The sequence below is a fragment of the Chionomys nivalis genome, chromosome 11, assembly GCF_950005125.1.
Source record: "Chionomys nivalis chromosome 11, mChiNiv1.1, whole genome shotgun sequence".
NCBI lineage: Eukaryota > Metazoa > Chordata > Mammalia > Rodentia > Cricetidae > Chionomys > Chionomys nivalis.
In genome coordinates this window covers 32,519,467-32,534,097 of record NC_080096.1, presented here as the reverse complement: position 1 = coordinate 32,534,097, position 14,631 = coordinate 32,519,467, and the positions used below count along the sequence as shown (strand labels likewise).

The window sequence follows — 14,631 nt, the reverse complement described above, 5'->3', positions numbered from 1 at the left end:
CCTGAGAGGTCATATGCCAGAAGCCAGCTTATAAATAAGTCACATTCCAGAATGCTCTGAGGTTAATTGTTTGATCTCAAAAGCACATGGTCCAAAGCAAAACAAAGAACTAAATACAGTACAACCTAAAATAAAGCTAGAATTCATTCGTTGGTTCCCAGGCTAACCATCTAAGCTCTGCACTCCCAGTACAGTAATACTATACTTGTGTAATAAAAAGAACATCAAATACTGCCATTTTAGCATGTGTAATTAGGAAAAGTTTCTTTATTTTCTAAATCCTTTAAATGAAAGAGGGTTTCTTGACTTGAATGTTGGCACTTGCAAAAAAGCGACTCGGTAGGGGCAAACGGAGCCTGCGGTTATTCCGAAGGACCCACCTTGCCACCTTGCCGGCACTGGTGTCTTGCATAGGAACACCCAGGCAGGCCTGACCTGGGCTGCCAGGAGCCCCAGCCCATTGCCTTGAGCTATGAATGGCCTTGTTTGTCTAGCTCAATGGGTCAACAAAATTGTTTTCTGTGTGTGCTATGTATGAAGGAGGAGAAGGCAGGGAATCAGTCAGAGGGAACCTGGAGCCTCTGAGTCTCATGGCTCCTGAACTTTGTCTGTTGATTCTTGTATGGCTGAGCCAGAAGAGGGTAATGCCAGCCTTGGATACTGGTGTAGACAGTTGGGAGAATTGGGCAGAGGGAGCAGGAGTCAGACAGCACCCTCTGCAGGTCATACAGTGAAGGGTGGCCTGGGAGGAAAATAGGAAGCCAAAGAGGCCGCGGAAGTCTCCTTTGGGTGCTCAGGCAGGCCAGCCAAGCAAACACCAAGTTCCAGCTCTGACAGCATTGTTCTATGAAGATCATATCCTATCCCAAGACATTCAAAGTGTCTACATGAGGTTGAGAGCTGATGTAAACATGGCTGAGGATGCTGGGGCTCCCCGGGGGAGACAGCCTCCGGTGAGAGCTGAGCTGAGTCTCCAGTAGCAGGAAAAGAAGAGAGTCAATGTTTGACCTATGTTGTGATGAGGAAGTGGAGAGTCAAGATGTCTTTGTTGCTTGCTTCTCACCTCTAGCCTGGATCGTTCATCTGGGCTCCCTCCTTTCTGCCTTCCAGCCCGTTTGCCAGTGTTCATTTACTTAAGACCAAATAATTGAGTATCGCTCAGTGCCAGGCACTGGAGGTGTACGGCCGTGAACAAAGTAAACAAAAGCTTCCATCTTCATAGAGGACAGAGGACAAAGGCAATTAAAAGGCTCAGTTGGTAGAGTGCTTTCCTTGCATGCGTGGAGGCTTTGACTTGACCCTCAGCAACCACATAAAACCTGGCAAGGTGTCATACACCTGTAATCCCAGCATTCAAGGGGAGGAAGCAGTAGGATCATAAGTTCAAGGTCATCCTCAACTACACAGTGAGTTCAAGACGAGCCTGAGTGACATGAGACCTTGTCTTATAGAAAGCAGACAAACTATTGATAGCAAAATAAACAGAATGAGAGAAGGATGTGTACGCTGTTGAGGAACACAGAGTGGGGTAAGGCATGCTGGACTGGGGTGAAAGCTGCATTTTAAGCTATATAATCAAGAAGATCCATTTGAGAAGTGGCCATCTGAATAAAGACTAGAGGAAGTGGGGGTTACATGGACAAGCCCAGCTATATCCTAAACAGGAATATAGTGTGAAACACGGCATCTTGTTCACATGTGTAAAAGGTGTCAAGATGGCACATGGCCTTATGTACACAGATCTCTGGTGGGGGAGGGAGAAGCTACTTCATTCAGAGACAGTAACATTTACAAAGGCCCTGGGGTGGGGGGGGCAGGCTAACATGTTTGAGAAAAACCAAGTCCAGTGCAGCTCAATATAGACAGAAATTTCTGGCCTGCCTGGTCCTGCAGATGTTCAGTTCCAAAGAAACACACAGAGGCTTATATTAATTATAAACTGTTTGACCTATTGCTCAGGCTTATTACTAACTAGCTCTTACAACTTAAATTTACCCATAATTCTTGTCTATGTTTAGCCATGTGACTTGGTACCTTTTCTCAGTGAGGCATTCCCATCTTGCTTCCGCTGTGTCTTGCTGGTGACTGACTCTCTGCCTTTCCTCTTCCCAGAATTCTCTTAGTCTGCTCACCCTATCTATACTTCCTGCCTGGCTACTGGCCAATCAGCATTTTATTAAACTGAGTGACAAATCTTTACAGTGTACGAGAGCATTATCCCACAGCATTCCCCCTTTTTTCTTTTCAAAACAAGAACTCTGAATCTAATCTCCTTTGTTTAGCTTTCCTGACCATTATCCATTGCAACTTTTAACCAACACACTAAACAAAAACAAACATCCATAATTCATTTTTGGGGGGAATGTGGGTGTAGTTTTCTAGGCTACTTCCTGCTGAGGACCCAAAGAAAATTTAGGATTATGGTCAAGTCCTGAGAGTCTGGATCATCTCAGCCAGCAGTGCTGAGGCCACTCTGACTGTAGAACTCAGAGGAAACTGCAGCAGCGCTCGGAGACATTTGGCTATCTGCGCCATCTGCTCCTATCAGAGATTTTTCAAGGGATCTTCCTCAACCAAACTTGATTTTTCTTAACTCAGAATGAATCCAAAACCTCTTATTTCCTGTGGGAATAAAAGCAGAACCTCTCTCCCAAAGTAACATATCTTTTGACTTAAATTTTGAAGTCAAGATATTTTTAAAATAGACAGGTTGGTTTAATCCAGCAGCATTTATAATCAAATGTCTTATAGCAACTGTTGCTCCTTCCTCAGCAATCAAACAATTCAAAGACAACATAATAACATACAGTATCCAGACTCTATATATTTTCCATCTTTACGTGACTTTTTTTTACTCTTTTATTTCTGTTTTTTAATTTTTGGTATTTTTGAGTCATGGTTTCTCTGTGTATCTTTGGCTGCCCTAGAACTAACTCTGCATTACCAGGCTGGCCTTGAACTCACAGAGATCCACCTGCCCCTGCCTCCTTAGTTCTGGGATTAAAGGTGTGTGCCACCACACCCGACTACTCTATTTCTTTTAAGAACTTTATCTTTTTTCTTTTCTCTCCCAAGCCTATGTATATTTTTGAACACACTGTAAACCATTTAGGGAGTTTTTTTTTTTATCTGAATCTGTCTTTACTGTTTACCTTTTTCTGACCACATGAGTCTTTAATCTGCTAAATGATATGCCTTGGATTAAAACTACAGCTTTGGCAGCTGACTCCACCCCATTCCTTAGCTTTTTGAGAGTCCAGCTTCATGGCAGAGGTATTGGCAGGAGCCAGATTTATTGCTACAACTCTGTGGAGTTTCTAGGTCTATGCCACCACCAAGAAGCCTGATGCCAGCTGCTCATAAACACCATTTAAGTGTTTAGTGACAGGGCCTCTTAAAAGAGCTGTGACGTTTTTGCTACTGATGCTGAATCAGGAAGCCTCTCTTAAAGGAGCTGTACCTCTGCTTGCTGCCAACAGAGTACCAGAGAAAAGACAGTTATCAAGAAGCTGGGCTTGACTCTGTTCTTGTCTGTCTAGAATCTTTTTTTAAAAAAAGCTTTCTCAGACTTTATGTGGAAATTCTTGCCAAACATTTGGGCTCCATTTGTAGAAGGAAATTCCTGTCTCACCCAGTCCCATAGCCATTCAGTTTCAAATAAACAGATGCATATATTAATTATCAACTGTTTGGCTTATTGCTCAGGCTTATTACTAACAAACTCTTACAACTTAAATTCACTCATAATTCTTATCTATGTTTAGCCACGTGACTTGGTACCTTTTCTCAGTGAGGCATTCTCATCTTGCTTCCTTTGCATCTTGGTGGTGACTGACTCTCTGCCTTTCCTCTTCACAGAATTTTATACTTCCTATACTTCCTGCTTGGCCAATTAGCATTTTATTAAACTAATACAAGTGACAAATCTTTACAGTGTACAAGAGTATTATCCCACAGCAGCTAAATCTGTGAGCGAAGGGGAGGAAGGAAGAGATCAGAGAAATGGCAGAGCCAGGGACACTAGATCCTGTAGGGCCTATAACCAGTGTAGGGGTTACTGTAGCCAGTGCAAAGTTTGAAGCCATAGAGGGTCTTGATCATTCTAAAACAGACCAAAGCCTCAAAGGTCTCCCATTGCCCTTGGGAGGAAATGGAAATTCTTCAGCCTCACTTTCACTACTTCTTACAATGAGGCCTTTTCCTGTTCATCGGCTCCTTCCTGTCCATCACCCTTCTGTTGCTCCTGTCTTCTCTTTCTGATGTATTCTTTCCTTTCTGAGCTAACCAACATGCCCAGGCTGGTCATGCTAGCTCCTGGTTCCCTGCCTTGTTACAGGCCTGCCCTTCCCACCATCCCTTTCACCCACATCCTCACCGTAATTCCAGCCTCATCTTTCCAGGGAAGCCTTCATCCTGGCTTTCCCTTCAGGTGAGACACCACCACCATCCATACCCTGCACCCTTCCTGTGTCCTTCCCACCCGTAGCAGCCCTGCTTGCTTTCCTCCACCCTCTTCCCCGAGGGCCAGGAAGAAGCCTCCTGCCCAGTTGACCCAAAGAATGCAGTCTGCCTGGCAGAGGGCTGCAGGTGGAGCTACACCCACAAGGGGAGGAGTTAGGGTGACATCACCCTGTCAGCTCTGCTCCTGAGAGCTGGAGCAGACTATAATGGTATAGCTCTCTGAAGGCTTCCAGGAGGAGGTGCTTCTGTTAGGAAGAATGGGCACTCCTGAAGTGTGGAATGCATACAAAAGGACCTGGGCTGGACTCAAGCAGATACTGGGCGGGCGTCAACCACTGCCACAGGAGAGGAGATGAGCTCAAACTTGACTTGGTCTCTCAAAGCCCTTGAGGGTCCCAGGATGGACTGCAGGGCAGAGGGCTGGGGTCCCAAAGCACCTCTTATTCTCCCACAACCAGGCTTCTGGGACCTGGCAGCATGAGGTATATAGATCATGAGTTGGTTGCTGGGCAGCAGAGGCTGGCCCTCAGTGACAGTCACCTTCCCCTCCCCAGGCTGTATGTGCTGAAACTGTCTGATGACATTGGAAACTTTGGGGAGGTTCGGCTTCCCCTCCTAGGCTGCCTCGGCGTTTCCTGGGTGGTCGTCTTCCTCTGCCTCATCCGAGGAGTCAAGTCTTCAGGGAAAGCAAGTACCCTCCCCAGGCAGGGTTTGTTCCCACCCTGCCTCTCCTTCCTGGGCTGATGGGAGTCTAAGGGAGGGGTAACAAAGAGCCACAGCAGAGGAAGGACCAAAGCTAATAGTGGCTGGGGTCAGAGAGGTAACAGGAGGATTGGAAAGGGTTCTAGAGGAATCCATGGAACCTGTGTCTTGTCTCAGGTGGTGTACTTCACGGCCACGTTCCCCTATGTGGTGCTGACCATTCTGTTCGTTCGTGGAGTGACCCTGGAAGGAGCCTTCATGGGTATCATGTACTACCTGACCCCACAGTGGGACAAGATTCTGGAGGCCAAGGTGGGACATGGAGGATTGCTCCAAAGAGGCCAGGGAGGGACAAGTGATCCAGCCTGACTGCAGTGGCTCACTGCTGGCCTCTCTGCAGGTGTGGGGGGATGCCGCCTCCCAGATCTTCTATTCCCTAGGCTGCGCGTGGGGCGGGCTCATCACCATGGCCTCCTATAATAAGTTCCACAACAACTGCTACCGGTGAGTGCTCCCCTGCCAGCCTGGAGGCTGCCGGTTTTCTGTCCTCTCCACAGCCTGACCCTGGATCCACAGGACTTCCAGACTCCCGTACGGTCTGCTGCCTACTGGGGACCTCCTGTACTCATGACCTTGAGAACCTTGTGTCTCAAGTGGGTCATGAGAATAGACAGCAAAGCACTAGCCAGAGAGGGGGATGGGTGGACAAGGGGTCGGGAACCCTGGACTCGCTTTAAAAAGACCCGAGTTGATAGGAAAAGGAGTTAGGGACACTTGTGTTTCTAGACTATCCTATCTCCATGTCTTATTTTGGCTCAAACTGAGGAAAGGGAAGCAAGCTGGATCTCCTAAACTGTCCTGTTTTTCTCCCTCAGGGACAGTGTCATCATCAGTATCACCAACTGTGCTACCAGTGTCTATGCTGGCTTCGTCATCTTCTCTATCCTAGGCTTCATGGCCAATCACCTGGGTGTGGATGTGTCCCGAGTGGCAGACCATGGCCCTGGGCTAGCTTTTGTAGCTTACCCTGAGGCCCTCACGCTGCTTCCCATCTCCCCACTGTGGTCTCTACTCTTTTTCTTCATGCTCATCTTGCTGGGACTGGGAACTCAGGTATGACACACATGCATGCATATATGTGTATGTGTGTGTGCATGCGTGTGTAAGTGTGTATGTATCTTGGAAGCTTGGGCAGGAGGAACTGGGGCAGAGGGCAGGACCCTATCCTGATGGCTGTGCCTGTAGTTCTGCCTCCTAGAGACCCTAGTCACTGCCATTGTGGATGAGGTGGGGAATGAGTGGATTCTGCAGAAAAAGACCTATGTGACCTTGGGAGTGGCAGTAGCTGGCTTCTTGCTGGGCATCCCCCTTACCAGCCAGGTAAGAATGGAGCCGTGGGGGGGGGGGGGCGGGGTTGCGCTTGCCAGGGCACTTGCAGAATGGGTGGGTAGCTTGCTTTGTGGCACCCTGGCTCATCTGTGCGCTGGCTCACAGGCAGGCATCTACTGGCTGCTGCTGATGGACAATTATGCAGCCAGCTTCTCCTTGGTCATCATCTCCTGCATCATGTGTGTGTCCATCATGTATATCTATGGTAAGTGCCCACCTGTCCGTGGCCTCGAGGGTCCCAGCCTCTGACTGGCCCCACTCTGTCCTGCTGGGCTGCTCACCCCTGCCCCATTTCTCCAGGGCACCGAAACTACTTCCAGGACATCCAGATGATGCTGGGGTTTCCACCACCTCTCTTCTTCCAGATCTGTTGGCGCTTCGTCTCTCCAGCTATCATTTTTGTAAGTTCTCGGGGGTCCTCCCTGCTCCTGCTGCCCCTTGGCCAAGTGTCCTCTCGGGAACCAGCAGAGCGAGAGCAGGAAGACTACCACCCAGCCATAGCTCTGCTTTGGGCATGAGAGGGCTGGACAGTCAGACGTGTGCCCACTCAGAGGTGCCAGGCCCTGCCTTCGCTTAGGAAGGGGATATGGAGCCCTTTGACTGAAGCCAGTACTTCAGGGGCGTAGCCTCACTCCCTGGCATTGCTTCCCAGCTGCCTCTAAGGGATCTCAGGAGTCACTGATACTGGTGTGGTTTCTGTCTGCCTTACTGCTCTTATCCTAGACCCTCATGGAGACCACTCCCAAGCAGGGAGATAGATGTCGATACATGGGAATGTGGCAGCATCCCAGTACCTGTTGGTGCAGGGCTAGGAGTTAGGTCAGCTGAGCCTCCAAGGCTGGGAATTTGCCTGGTTTTGGAGAGAGCATCCCATTTCCAAGCACATTCATCAGAGCGCTACACTGGTAGTCGGGCTACCTCCCCTCGCCCTGTTCACATTAACTCCTGCAGTATCTCTTTGGTTATCATTGCTGTCTCCACCCTACAGCTATGGAAACTGAGGCACAGGGATATTAAATAGGCCACTGCCACATACTTAATGAGGGCAAGAACCCTGATGCAGACCAAACCATGCTATGGGAGGGATGGTCTGGGGGCTAAAACTTGACTCATTTTGCTGCTTGTTTGATGTGAGAGGGGGAGGGGTTGACAGTATCGTAGTCACTATATAAGAGGGTCAGAGTGCCCCTCAGTCACTGTGTCAGAGGGCTCACTCGGTGGCAAGGCACTACCCAGAGGTACCTGTGGCCTCCACAATTCCTCGGAATCATGAAGAGCTAGGTATCAGATTTCCACACTGGCTCATGTTTCTGAAAAGAGGCCCCTGGAGGACTGAGGCCTCCACCACATGGGGTGTAGGATGTTCCTGAGCTTGGCACAGGCTACAGTTTTGGCCATAGGCCCAGCTGAAACAGGAGGAGCGGAAGTCTCCTTTCAAGGCTGAGAGGCCAGAGCTCCTAAAGGCACTGCCTAGCACCATGCCCTCCCTCCGTGGGTGTGGCATTGGCCCAGGCCCCACCCCTCCCATTACCTGGGGTCACCTACCAAGGGCCTTGGCCTGGCTCTTGTGGGACCCCTAGGACTAGAGATGGGGTGACGTCGATAGAGCCTTGAGAGCCAGGCTGGAGGTACCTTGGGGACAGGAATCCAGGCTGTGCAGACATATTCACGTTCTCTTTGGGGCTTTATGTGCCTGTGAGGCTCTTGACAAGCCTTAGCCTTCCCGGAGTCCAATGAAGGAATTCGTCCCCATGTACATCAAACTGGTCAAGCCAGGTGTGGTGGCACTCGCTCACCTTTAACCCTAGCCCCCAGAAGGCAAGAGGCAGAGGTAGGCTGATACCTGAATTTAAGGCCAGGCTGGTCTACACAGAGTTTTAAGCTAGCCAGGGTGACAAAGTGAGACCCTGTCTCAAAAATAAGTAAACACACATAGCAGGCTCTGCTGGGTCAGGAAGGATGCTCTAGGGTCAAGGTAGGCAAGGTCAGAGGGACTTGCGTTCCAGGATGCCTAAAGGCTAGGAGGTGTGTTGAGTCCTTCTGCAGGACCTTTAGGGTGTGGCCTATGAGCCACCTGGCCAAGGCTGTTTCTTTTAGATCCTTTGCTTGCAGCGACCATGGGCCTCACTTCTTGTCTTACCTCTTTCTGGTCAGTCTACTACCTGACACTCAGCGTTTTAGCCTCTGGGCACTCTTTAGGCTGAATGTGGCGGTTACCACAGCCATCATGAGACAGGACCTGGCCTGGCCTGCTCCTCAAACCCTGCATCTCCTGATACAAATCAGCTCAAATAGATAAGTGAGACAGTGCAGGGCACCTTAGATCCTGAGTTAACGCAGTCCTAGGCACTCGCAGGACCGTGGGAAATAGGAAGTAGGGCAGCTCTGAGGAAGGCAGATGGGAAATGCCATGGAGAAGCCTTTTAGGAGGCAGAAAATCCAGAAAGGCTACCTGAAAGAGGTGGCCTGGGCTCAGGGCGTGACAGGAATGCTAAGGATAGGTCTGCAGAATGGAACGGAGGAGGTAGGAGATGCTGGGTGTGCTGAGGCAGGGATGTCAGGAGGTGGCCAGCAAGATAACAGGTCCTCTGGCAGAACTGAAGCCTAAGGCCAGGAATTTGTCCTTATCTCAGCAGACAGTACAGAGCCGAGAGACGAAATGGCTGCTTTCCAAAGGTGGTAGCAGCTTACTTGTTCTCTGGCAAAAACACCTCTGTTTCCTTTATGGCACCTACATGCCCAACCACTCCCGGGTGGTGGGTTCCTCCTGCTTCTTTGGCTCAGGTGTTGACAAGTTGCCTATGCCCTGACCAGAACTGGAGGGGAGGGTTACTGCTGGAAGGGGCTCTGTCCACCTCACACTGTCCCCACCTCTCTGTCCCACCTCTACACTCTGCAGTTCATTCTAATCTTCACGGTGATCCAATACCGGCCTATCACCTACAACCACTACCAGTACCCAGGCTGGGCTGTGGCCATTGGTTTCCTCATGGCCTTGTCGTCTGTCATCTGCATCCCCCTGTATGCGCTCTTCCAGCTCTGCCGCACAGATGGGGACACACTTCTTCAGGTGAGTGCAGAGGGCTGGGCAGTCAGGCCAGGTGGAAACACTTCTGAGCCCTTCTGACTCTCTTTTCCCTACGCCCCCTGCCTGCAGCGTTTGAAAAATGCCACAAAGCCAAGCAGAGACTGGGGCCCTGCCCTCCTGGAGCATCGGACTGGGCGCTATGCCCCCACCACAGCCCCCTCTCCTGAAGATGGGTTTGAGGTCCAGCCACTGCACCCGGACAAGGCCCAGATCCCCATGGTGGGCAGTAATGGCTCCAGTCGCCTCCAGGACTCCCGGATATGAGCACAGTTGTTGCAAGGGGAGAGGCCCCACCCAACCCTTGCTCCCGCCACAGAGACTGGGGAGGCAGTGGACAGGTGTGACAGGAGACAGCTGCTGTCACCTTGGCCACCACTGCTAGTGCAGACATTTGTGCTCATGTCCCCAGTGTTTACACGTCCTTTGGATGCCAAGACAGCAGTCGGGGGTGGGAAAGCCGTGGGAGGATTGCTGTGGGGGTGGGGGTGTCCAAAGCACTTTGGAAGAGGTCTCAGGCCAGGTCCCCAATGGCCTGCCAGGCTTCACACGGCCTCTGATACCCTCATACTACACCCTGAGCTGTTTGACCAGGGGATAAGAGGTTCTGGCTCCACGCCCCACTTGTTGCCCTCCAGCCTCATGACCAGTGTTCCTGACCACAGCCTCTGCCCAGGCAAACCTGTATCTTCTTGCTCGGAACAAGGCAAGGGGCTACAGGCTCACAGTGTTACTTAGACTGTATCACCCAGCCCTGTTTATTTGTGTAATTATTTTTGTAAAAATGGTATCATCTGTGGTTGCCACCCTGCCCCGGCCCCAGCCTTGGATCCAGTCTGTCTTCCAGGCCTGCCTACACCTCACTTGGCTGCTCCAGGGCCTCTGCCCTTTGTCCCAGCCGTGGTTGTCAGGCCCAGCCAGCCGAGGCTGTGACCCAGCAGCCTGCCCAAAGCACTTATGGAGGGAAAGAGAGGGGACTTCTTAGTAGGAAGTTTGAGCCTGGAGCCCTGGGGAAGGCGACCCTGCACGACATTCCCTTGTCCACCCTCCACCAGGTTGAAGGCCCAGTCTTCCCAGACGTGCTACCCCCGTTTAATGTGCCAAATGGCCCCAGTTCACGTGCCCGTCCCCCCTCTGCAGTGAGAGCTCCTTCTCCCGATCCCTGCGGTGACCATTTGTCCATCCTGTGCTCTCTGCAGTGACAGCCCTGGCCAAGCCACCTCTAATCCTCTGTAGCAATAACGGTGTGCCGCCCGCCACTGCCCGTTGTGCACCACTAGGGTTTTAAAGTCCATAGATTTTAATGAAATTTCTATTCCTGTCTCTGAGCTGCTGCTGTGCTTTGTCTGGGTCCCTTGGGGACAAAAAGTCAGGCTGGGATGGGACCTGTTTGACAAGCCTCTGTGGAGGCCTGCGTAGAGGAGAAGGGCCAAACGCTTTGATGGTTAGAACAGGTGTCCTGCCACTCGGTCCTAGATACTAGTGACCTGGGAAGGGGCGGGGCTGGGACCAGACTAACAGGCAGCTCTGCAGGGGACTGAGTGACCTCATCCAAGAACGAAGCAGAAGCTGGTAGAGCTATGGCAGCTGGAGGGAACAGCAGATGGGCGAGTTACAGCAGAAGCCTGTTTTGTGACCAGCCCTTCAGGTTGGAGCCTGGGATGCCGCACTGGACACTGAGGTGGAAGCTGGCTCTTCCCAATAGCTGTACCGAAGCTGCCGCCCTCTCCAGCGGTGGGTGACTGCCTGACCTTGAGGGTGGGGGCAGCGCTCCGAAGGAGGTGTAGGCATGTAGCCATGGAGACAAGGAAAGGGTCTGAAGCCTGGGATGGACCTCAAGGGCTTCTGCCTGCACGGGATAGGCAGCTGTGAGATGACCATGACCTGACCCTTCACATCACCCCGCCCTGTGTTTTGGTGTACCTGTGCTTCGCAGAGACACAGGAAGGCCCCACAGAGACCTGTAGCTCCTGTTCCATGGCCTTCTTCTGTTCCTTTATCTCTGAGGAAGGGCACAGCTGAGACAGTGCCTGGCTTTTGTAGAGAAAGTACAATATGGGGGAAGGTAGGGGGCAGGGTATTCTGGGGGCTCGCTTGGGGTCCTTACCTGCCAGGGTGGGCTCTAGGGTGGCCTTGGAGGGCTGGCAAGCCTGCATCTGCTCCGTTTCCAGACAGTGCTGTGGAGAAAGCTGGTTCAGGGACCCTGCCTAAAGGTAGGGCTCAGGGACAAGACCATGCAGCCTTGCAGTCTGACCCTCATGAGTGCACAGCCCGTGGAGAAGGCCACGCTTAGCAAGATGGTAGCCACACATCCAGTCCCTTAAGGAGAGAGGAGGCAAGAGACCCCGGGCTGTCCAGTGGGCTAGTCTAAAACTGCTGCCCCTGGGCTCTGAAACATGAGAAACAGGTGTAGGACTCACACACCTTGACATACACATAGGTCCGCAAACACACAGGTGTGATCCCTGCTAAACAGAGAACCTGGGAAAGGCTCAGGGCTGCGCTCACCTGCAGGTCAGAGATCTCTTTCTGCAGCATGTGACACTCCTCCTCCAGGAGGCTCCTAGACAGGAGCGTGAACAGCCAGAACCAGTGAGCAGGACCTCCCAGCTGCACGCATCACATGGTCCCAACCTCCAGAACCACCAGGAGCCACTTGTTCTGTGGGTACTGCCTGGCCATAGCCTTCCAGTGCCCACCATTTCCAGTTACCTCCCTATCTGCACCCCCGTGGGCACCATCCTCTTCTGTACCCTGGTACTGAGCCTCTGGCTCATCCTGCTTCCATTAGCCCCACATCACAGCCTTCTTGTGCTTAGAGCCCTGGCGCGCGCACACACACACACACACACACACTCAGTCTACCTACCTGCACACTCCCTTCCAGGCAGTCACAACCCCTTAAGGTCCACCCCTGTCTTCTTACCCCCAATCTACATGCACTCAAGTGCCCCTGGGCCTCACCTCAGGTGTCTGACAACCTGGTCAATGTTAGACACATTCAGTTGGTCCTTGATGACACTGAGGTCCCTGTGACAGCTGCTGACAGGTGAAGTTAACATCACCCCCTCCGTGTAGTTCATTCTAGTCCTTCAGGGAACAAATGCCACTTCTAGATAATTTTGTTTTCCTTGTACAGGCAATATAACAGAATACAAACAATAGTTTTGGAGCCTAGGTTTCCACATGGGTTCTGCCACCTTCACCATGAGACCTCCGGGAAATTGTTGATCTTTTTGAGCTTTCTTTTTTCATTTAAAAACTGGGGACAAGCCGGGCGGTGGTGGCGCACGTCTTTAATCCCAGCACTCGGGAGGCAGAGGCAGGCGGATCTCCGTGAGTTCGAGGCCAGCCTGGTCTGCAAGAGCTAGTTCCAGGACAGGAACCAAAAAAACTACGGAGAAACCTTGTCTCGAAAAATAAAAAAAAAAAAACAAACAAACAACTGGGGACAATGCTCAGCTTATAGGATTGTAGGGGGATTTAAACAAGAACTTGGAGCCTTTAGTCCCAGCACTCTGGAGGCAGAGACAGGTGGATCTCTGTGAGTTTGAGGCCAGCCTGGTCTACAAAGCAAGTTCCAGGACAGGCTCCAAAGCTACAGAGAAACCTTGTCTGGGGTGGGGGGAAGTGTCCAGCCCCAAGAATGAGAACTCTTCCACAGATCTGACAGACCAATCGGCTGCCAGGCAGAGCCTCCCTCTTTACCATCACTTTACCTGGGCTCGCTGGCTCTCATCCGGGATACTTCCTGTTGTGTTGAGTCACACCCAGGCTCCTCCAAGGCAAAGCGAAGGACCCTGGGACTATACTGGGCCCACACCTGAGTCTGGTCCCTGAAAACGTGTGCATGAAGGGACCTCCTTTCAGGAAACCACAGGAAAAGGTCACACTGGCTCTTTGTCAGGGGCAGCCCATCTGATGTCCGGGCAAGGTGGCCAGGCCAGAGACTCCCACCTGCCCTCACAGACAGCCTTAAGGCGGAGGCCTTGAAGCAACTGTCGGAGTTCTTGGCGCATGATATCCCTCAGGAGGGGTGGTGGAGCAAGAAGGGAGGGAGAGTCAGACATGGGGTGGGATCCCGAGGCTTGAGAAGACCGAGACTCTTGGAGCAGTGCCTTTAGCATCGCCACCTGCAAGGAGAGCTGGGGCACCTTGCCACTGGGGCAGAGGGGATGGGTGTGTGTTGGGGGGATTGTTAGGGATGGGGGAGTCAAACGGGAGAGAAAGGGCAGCCAGTGAAAACAAGGTGTTAGGGGGTCACCAAATAGGGCTAGGGACCTGGTGGAGGCAGGAAATAACACGTGAACTGTAGGGCAGGCCTGGAATGCGACCCACCCCCACCGACCAGACTCCCACCTCCTCTCGCAACTCCAGGCTCAGGTCCACTGCTGCCTCCCCCAGAATCCTCTTCACTTCAGGCCGCTCCGGGAGTGGAACATGCTCCTCCACCAGCTCCCACAGGGCTGGGGAGTCCCAGGACATGGCCTGAGTACGTGGCCCCCTGGTCAGACCTATGAGACGGACCGACTGCAGGTCAAGAGTGCTAGATTTCCTGGGAGACCGCTGGTTGCTCCGGGCGAGAGCCACGCCCACAGAGCCCCTCCCACTGACATCGAGGCCCCGTCTTGTTCTGCCTATGTCCCCACACTGGAATTGCTTGGCCTACTTCGGGCCGACCCTCCTGGGTCCGGGATCCTGACCACCTCTGGGGAAAACCAGGCTGTGGCATCCGGGCCTTAGCCCCTTCCCTCCCAAGAGGCGGTCACCTGGGAAACCACCGAGCCCCAGGATCGCCCTCGAGTGAGGCCCCGCCCTACCCACGGTAGCAGAGCCACATGCTAGTCAGCTAGCGCTTGAGCTTACCCCTGGACATCTTTCTACCTAGGAGGAAGTAGAACTGAGAAATTAGGTCCCGCTGGGTTCGTTATTTTCTTACTCCTACAAGCCTGATGGCAGCATCAAGATAAACTTTCTCCTTAGAATAGTGGCAG

At 52.1% G+C, this 14,631-nt stretch overlaps 2 protein-coding genes across 5 annotated transcripts in view; one reads left to right on the top strand and one right to left on the bottom strand.

Moving 5' to 3' along the window:
* The window catches only part of Slc6a9 (solute carrier family 6 member 9), a 36,188-nt gene extending 25,229 nt beyond the window's left edge, over positions 1-10,959 (top strand). For both annotated transcript variants that reach the window (XM_057784806.1, XM_057784805.1), the window contains 9 exons: positions 5,016-5,148; positions 5,341-5,475; positions 5,564-5,667; positions 6,039-6,276; positions 6,409-6,543; positions 6,658-6,757; positions 6,853-6,953; positions 9,452-9,622; positions 9,710-10,959. In XM_057784806.1, the coding sequence (XP_057640789.1) occupies positions 5,016-5,148; positions 5,341-5,475; positions 5,564-5,667; positions 6,039-6,276; positions 6,409-6,543; positions 6,658-6,757; positions 6,853-6,953; positions 9,452-9,622; positions 9,710-9,904 (1,312 nt within the window). In that variant the 3' untranslated portion in view covers positions 9,905-10,959. The remainder of the gene's footprint in view (positions 1-5,015; positions 5,149-5,340; positions 5,476-5,563; positions 5,668-6,038; positions 6,277-6,408; positions 6,544-6,657; positions 6,758-6,852; positions 6,954-9,451; positions 9,623-9,709) is intronic.
* A 151-nt stretch (positions 10,960-11,110) lies between these two features.
* On the bottom strand, positions 11,111-14,132 carry Ccdc24 (coiled-coil domain containing 24). Of its 3 annotated transcripts, none has more exons than XM_057785243.1 (8): positions 13,997-14,132; positions 13,577-13,770; positions 13,357-13,497; positions 12,602-12,676; positions 12,146-12,200; positions 11,745-11,814; positions 11,561-11,639; positions 11,111-11,486 (listed from the first exon to the last, which is right to left on the bottom strand). In XM_057785243.1, the coding sequence occupies exons 1-8, from the start codon at positions 14,120-14,122 to the stop codon at positions 11,282-11,284; spliced, it is 945 nt and encodes a 314-aa protein (XP_057641226.1). In that variant the 5' UTR covers positions 14,123-14,132; the 3' UTR covers positions 11,111-11,281. The 3 variants fall into 3 exon arrangements, with proteins under 3 accessions (XP_057641226.1, XP_057641227.1, XP_057641228.1); XM_057785244.1 differs by having other exon boundaries at positions 12,602-12,679; positions 13,357-13,473; positions 13,595-13,770; XM_057785245.1 differs by lacking the exon at positions 13,997-14,132 and having other exon boundaries at positions 12,602-12,727; positions 13,357-13,473; positions 13,595-13,764.
* Positions 14,133-14,631: the final 499 nt, after the last annotated feature.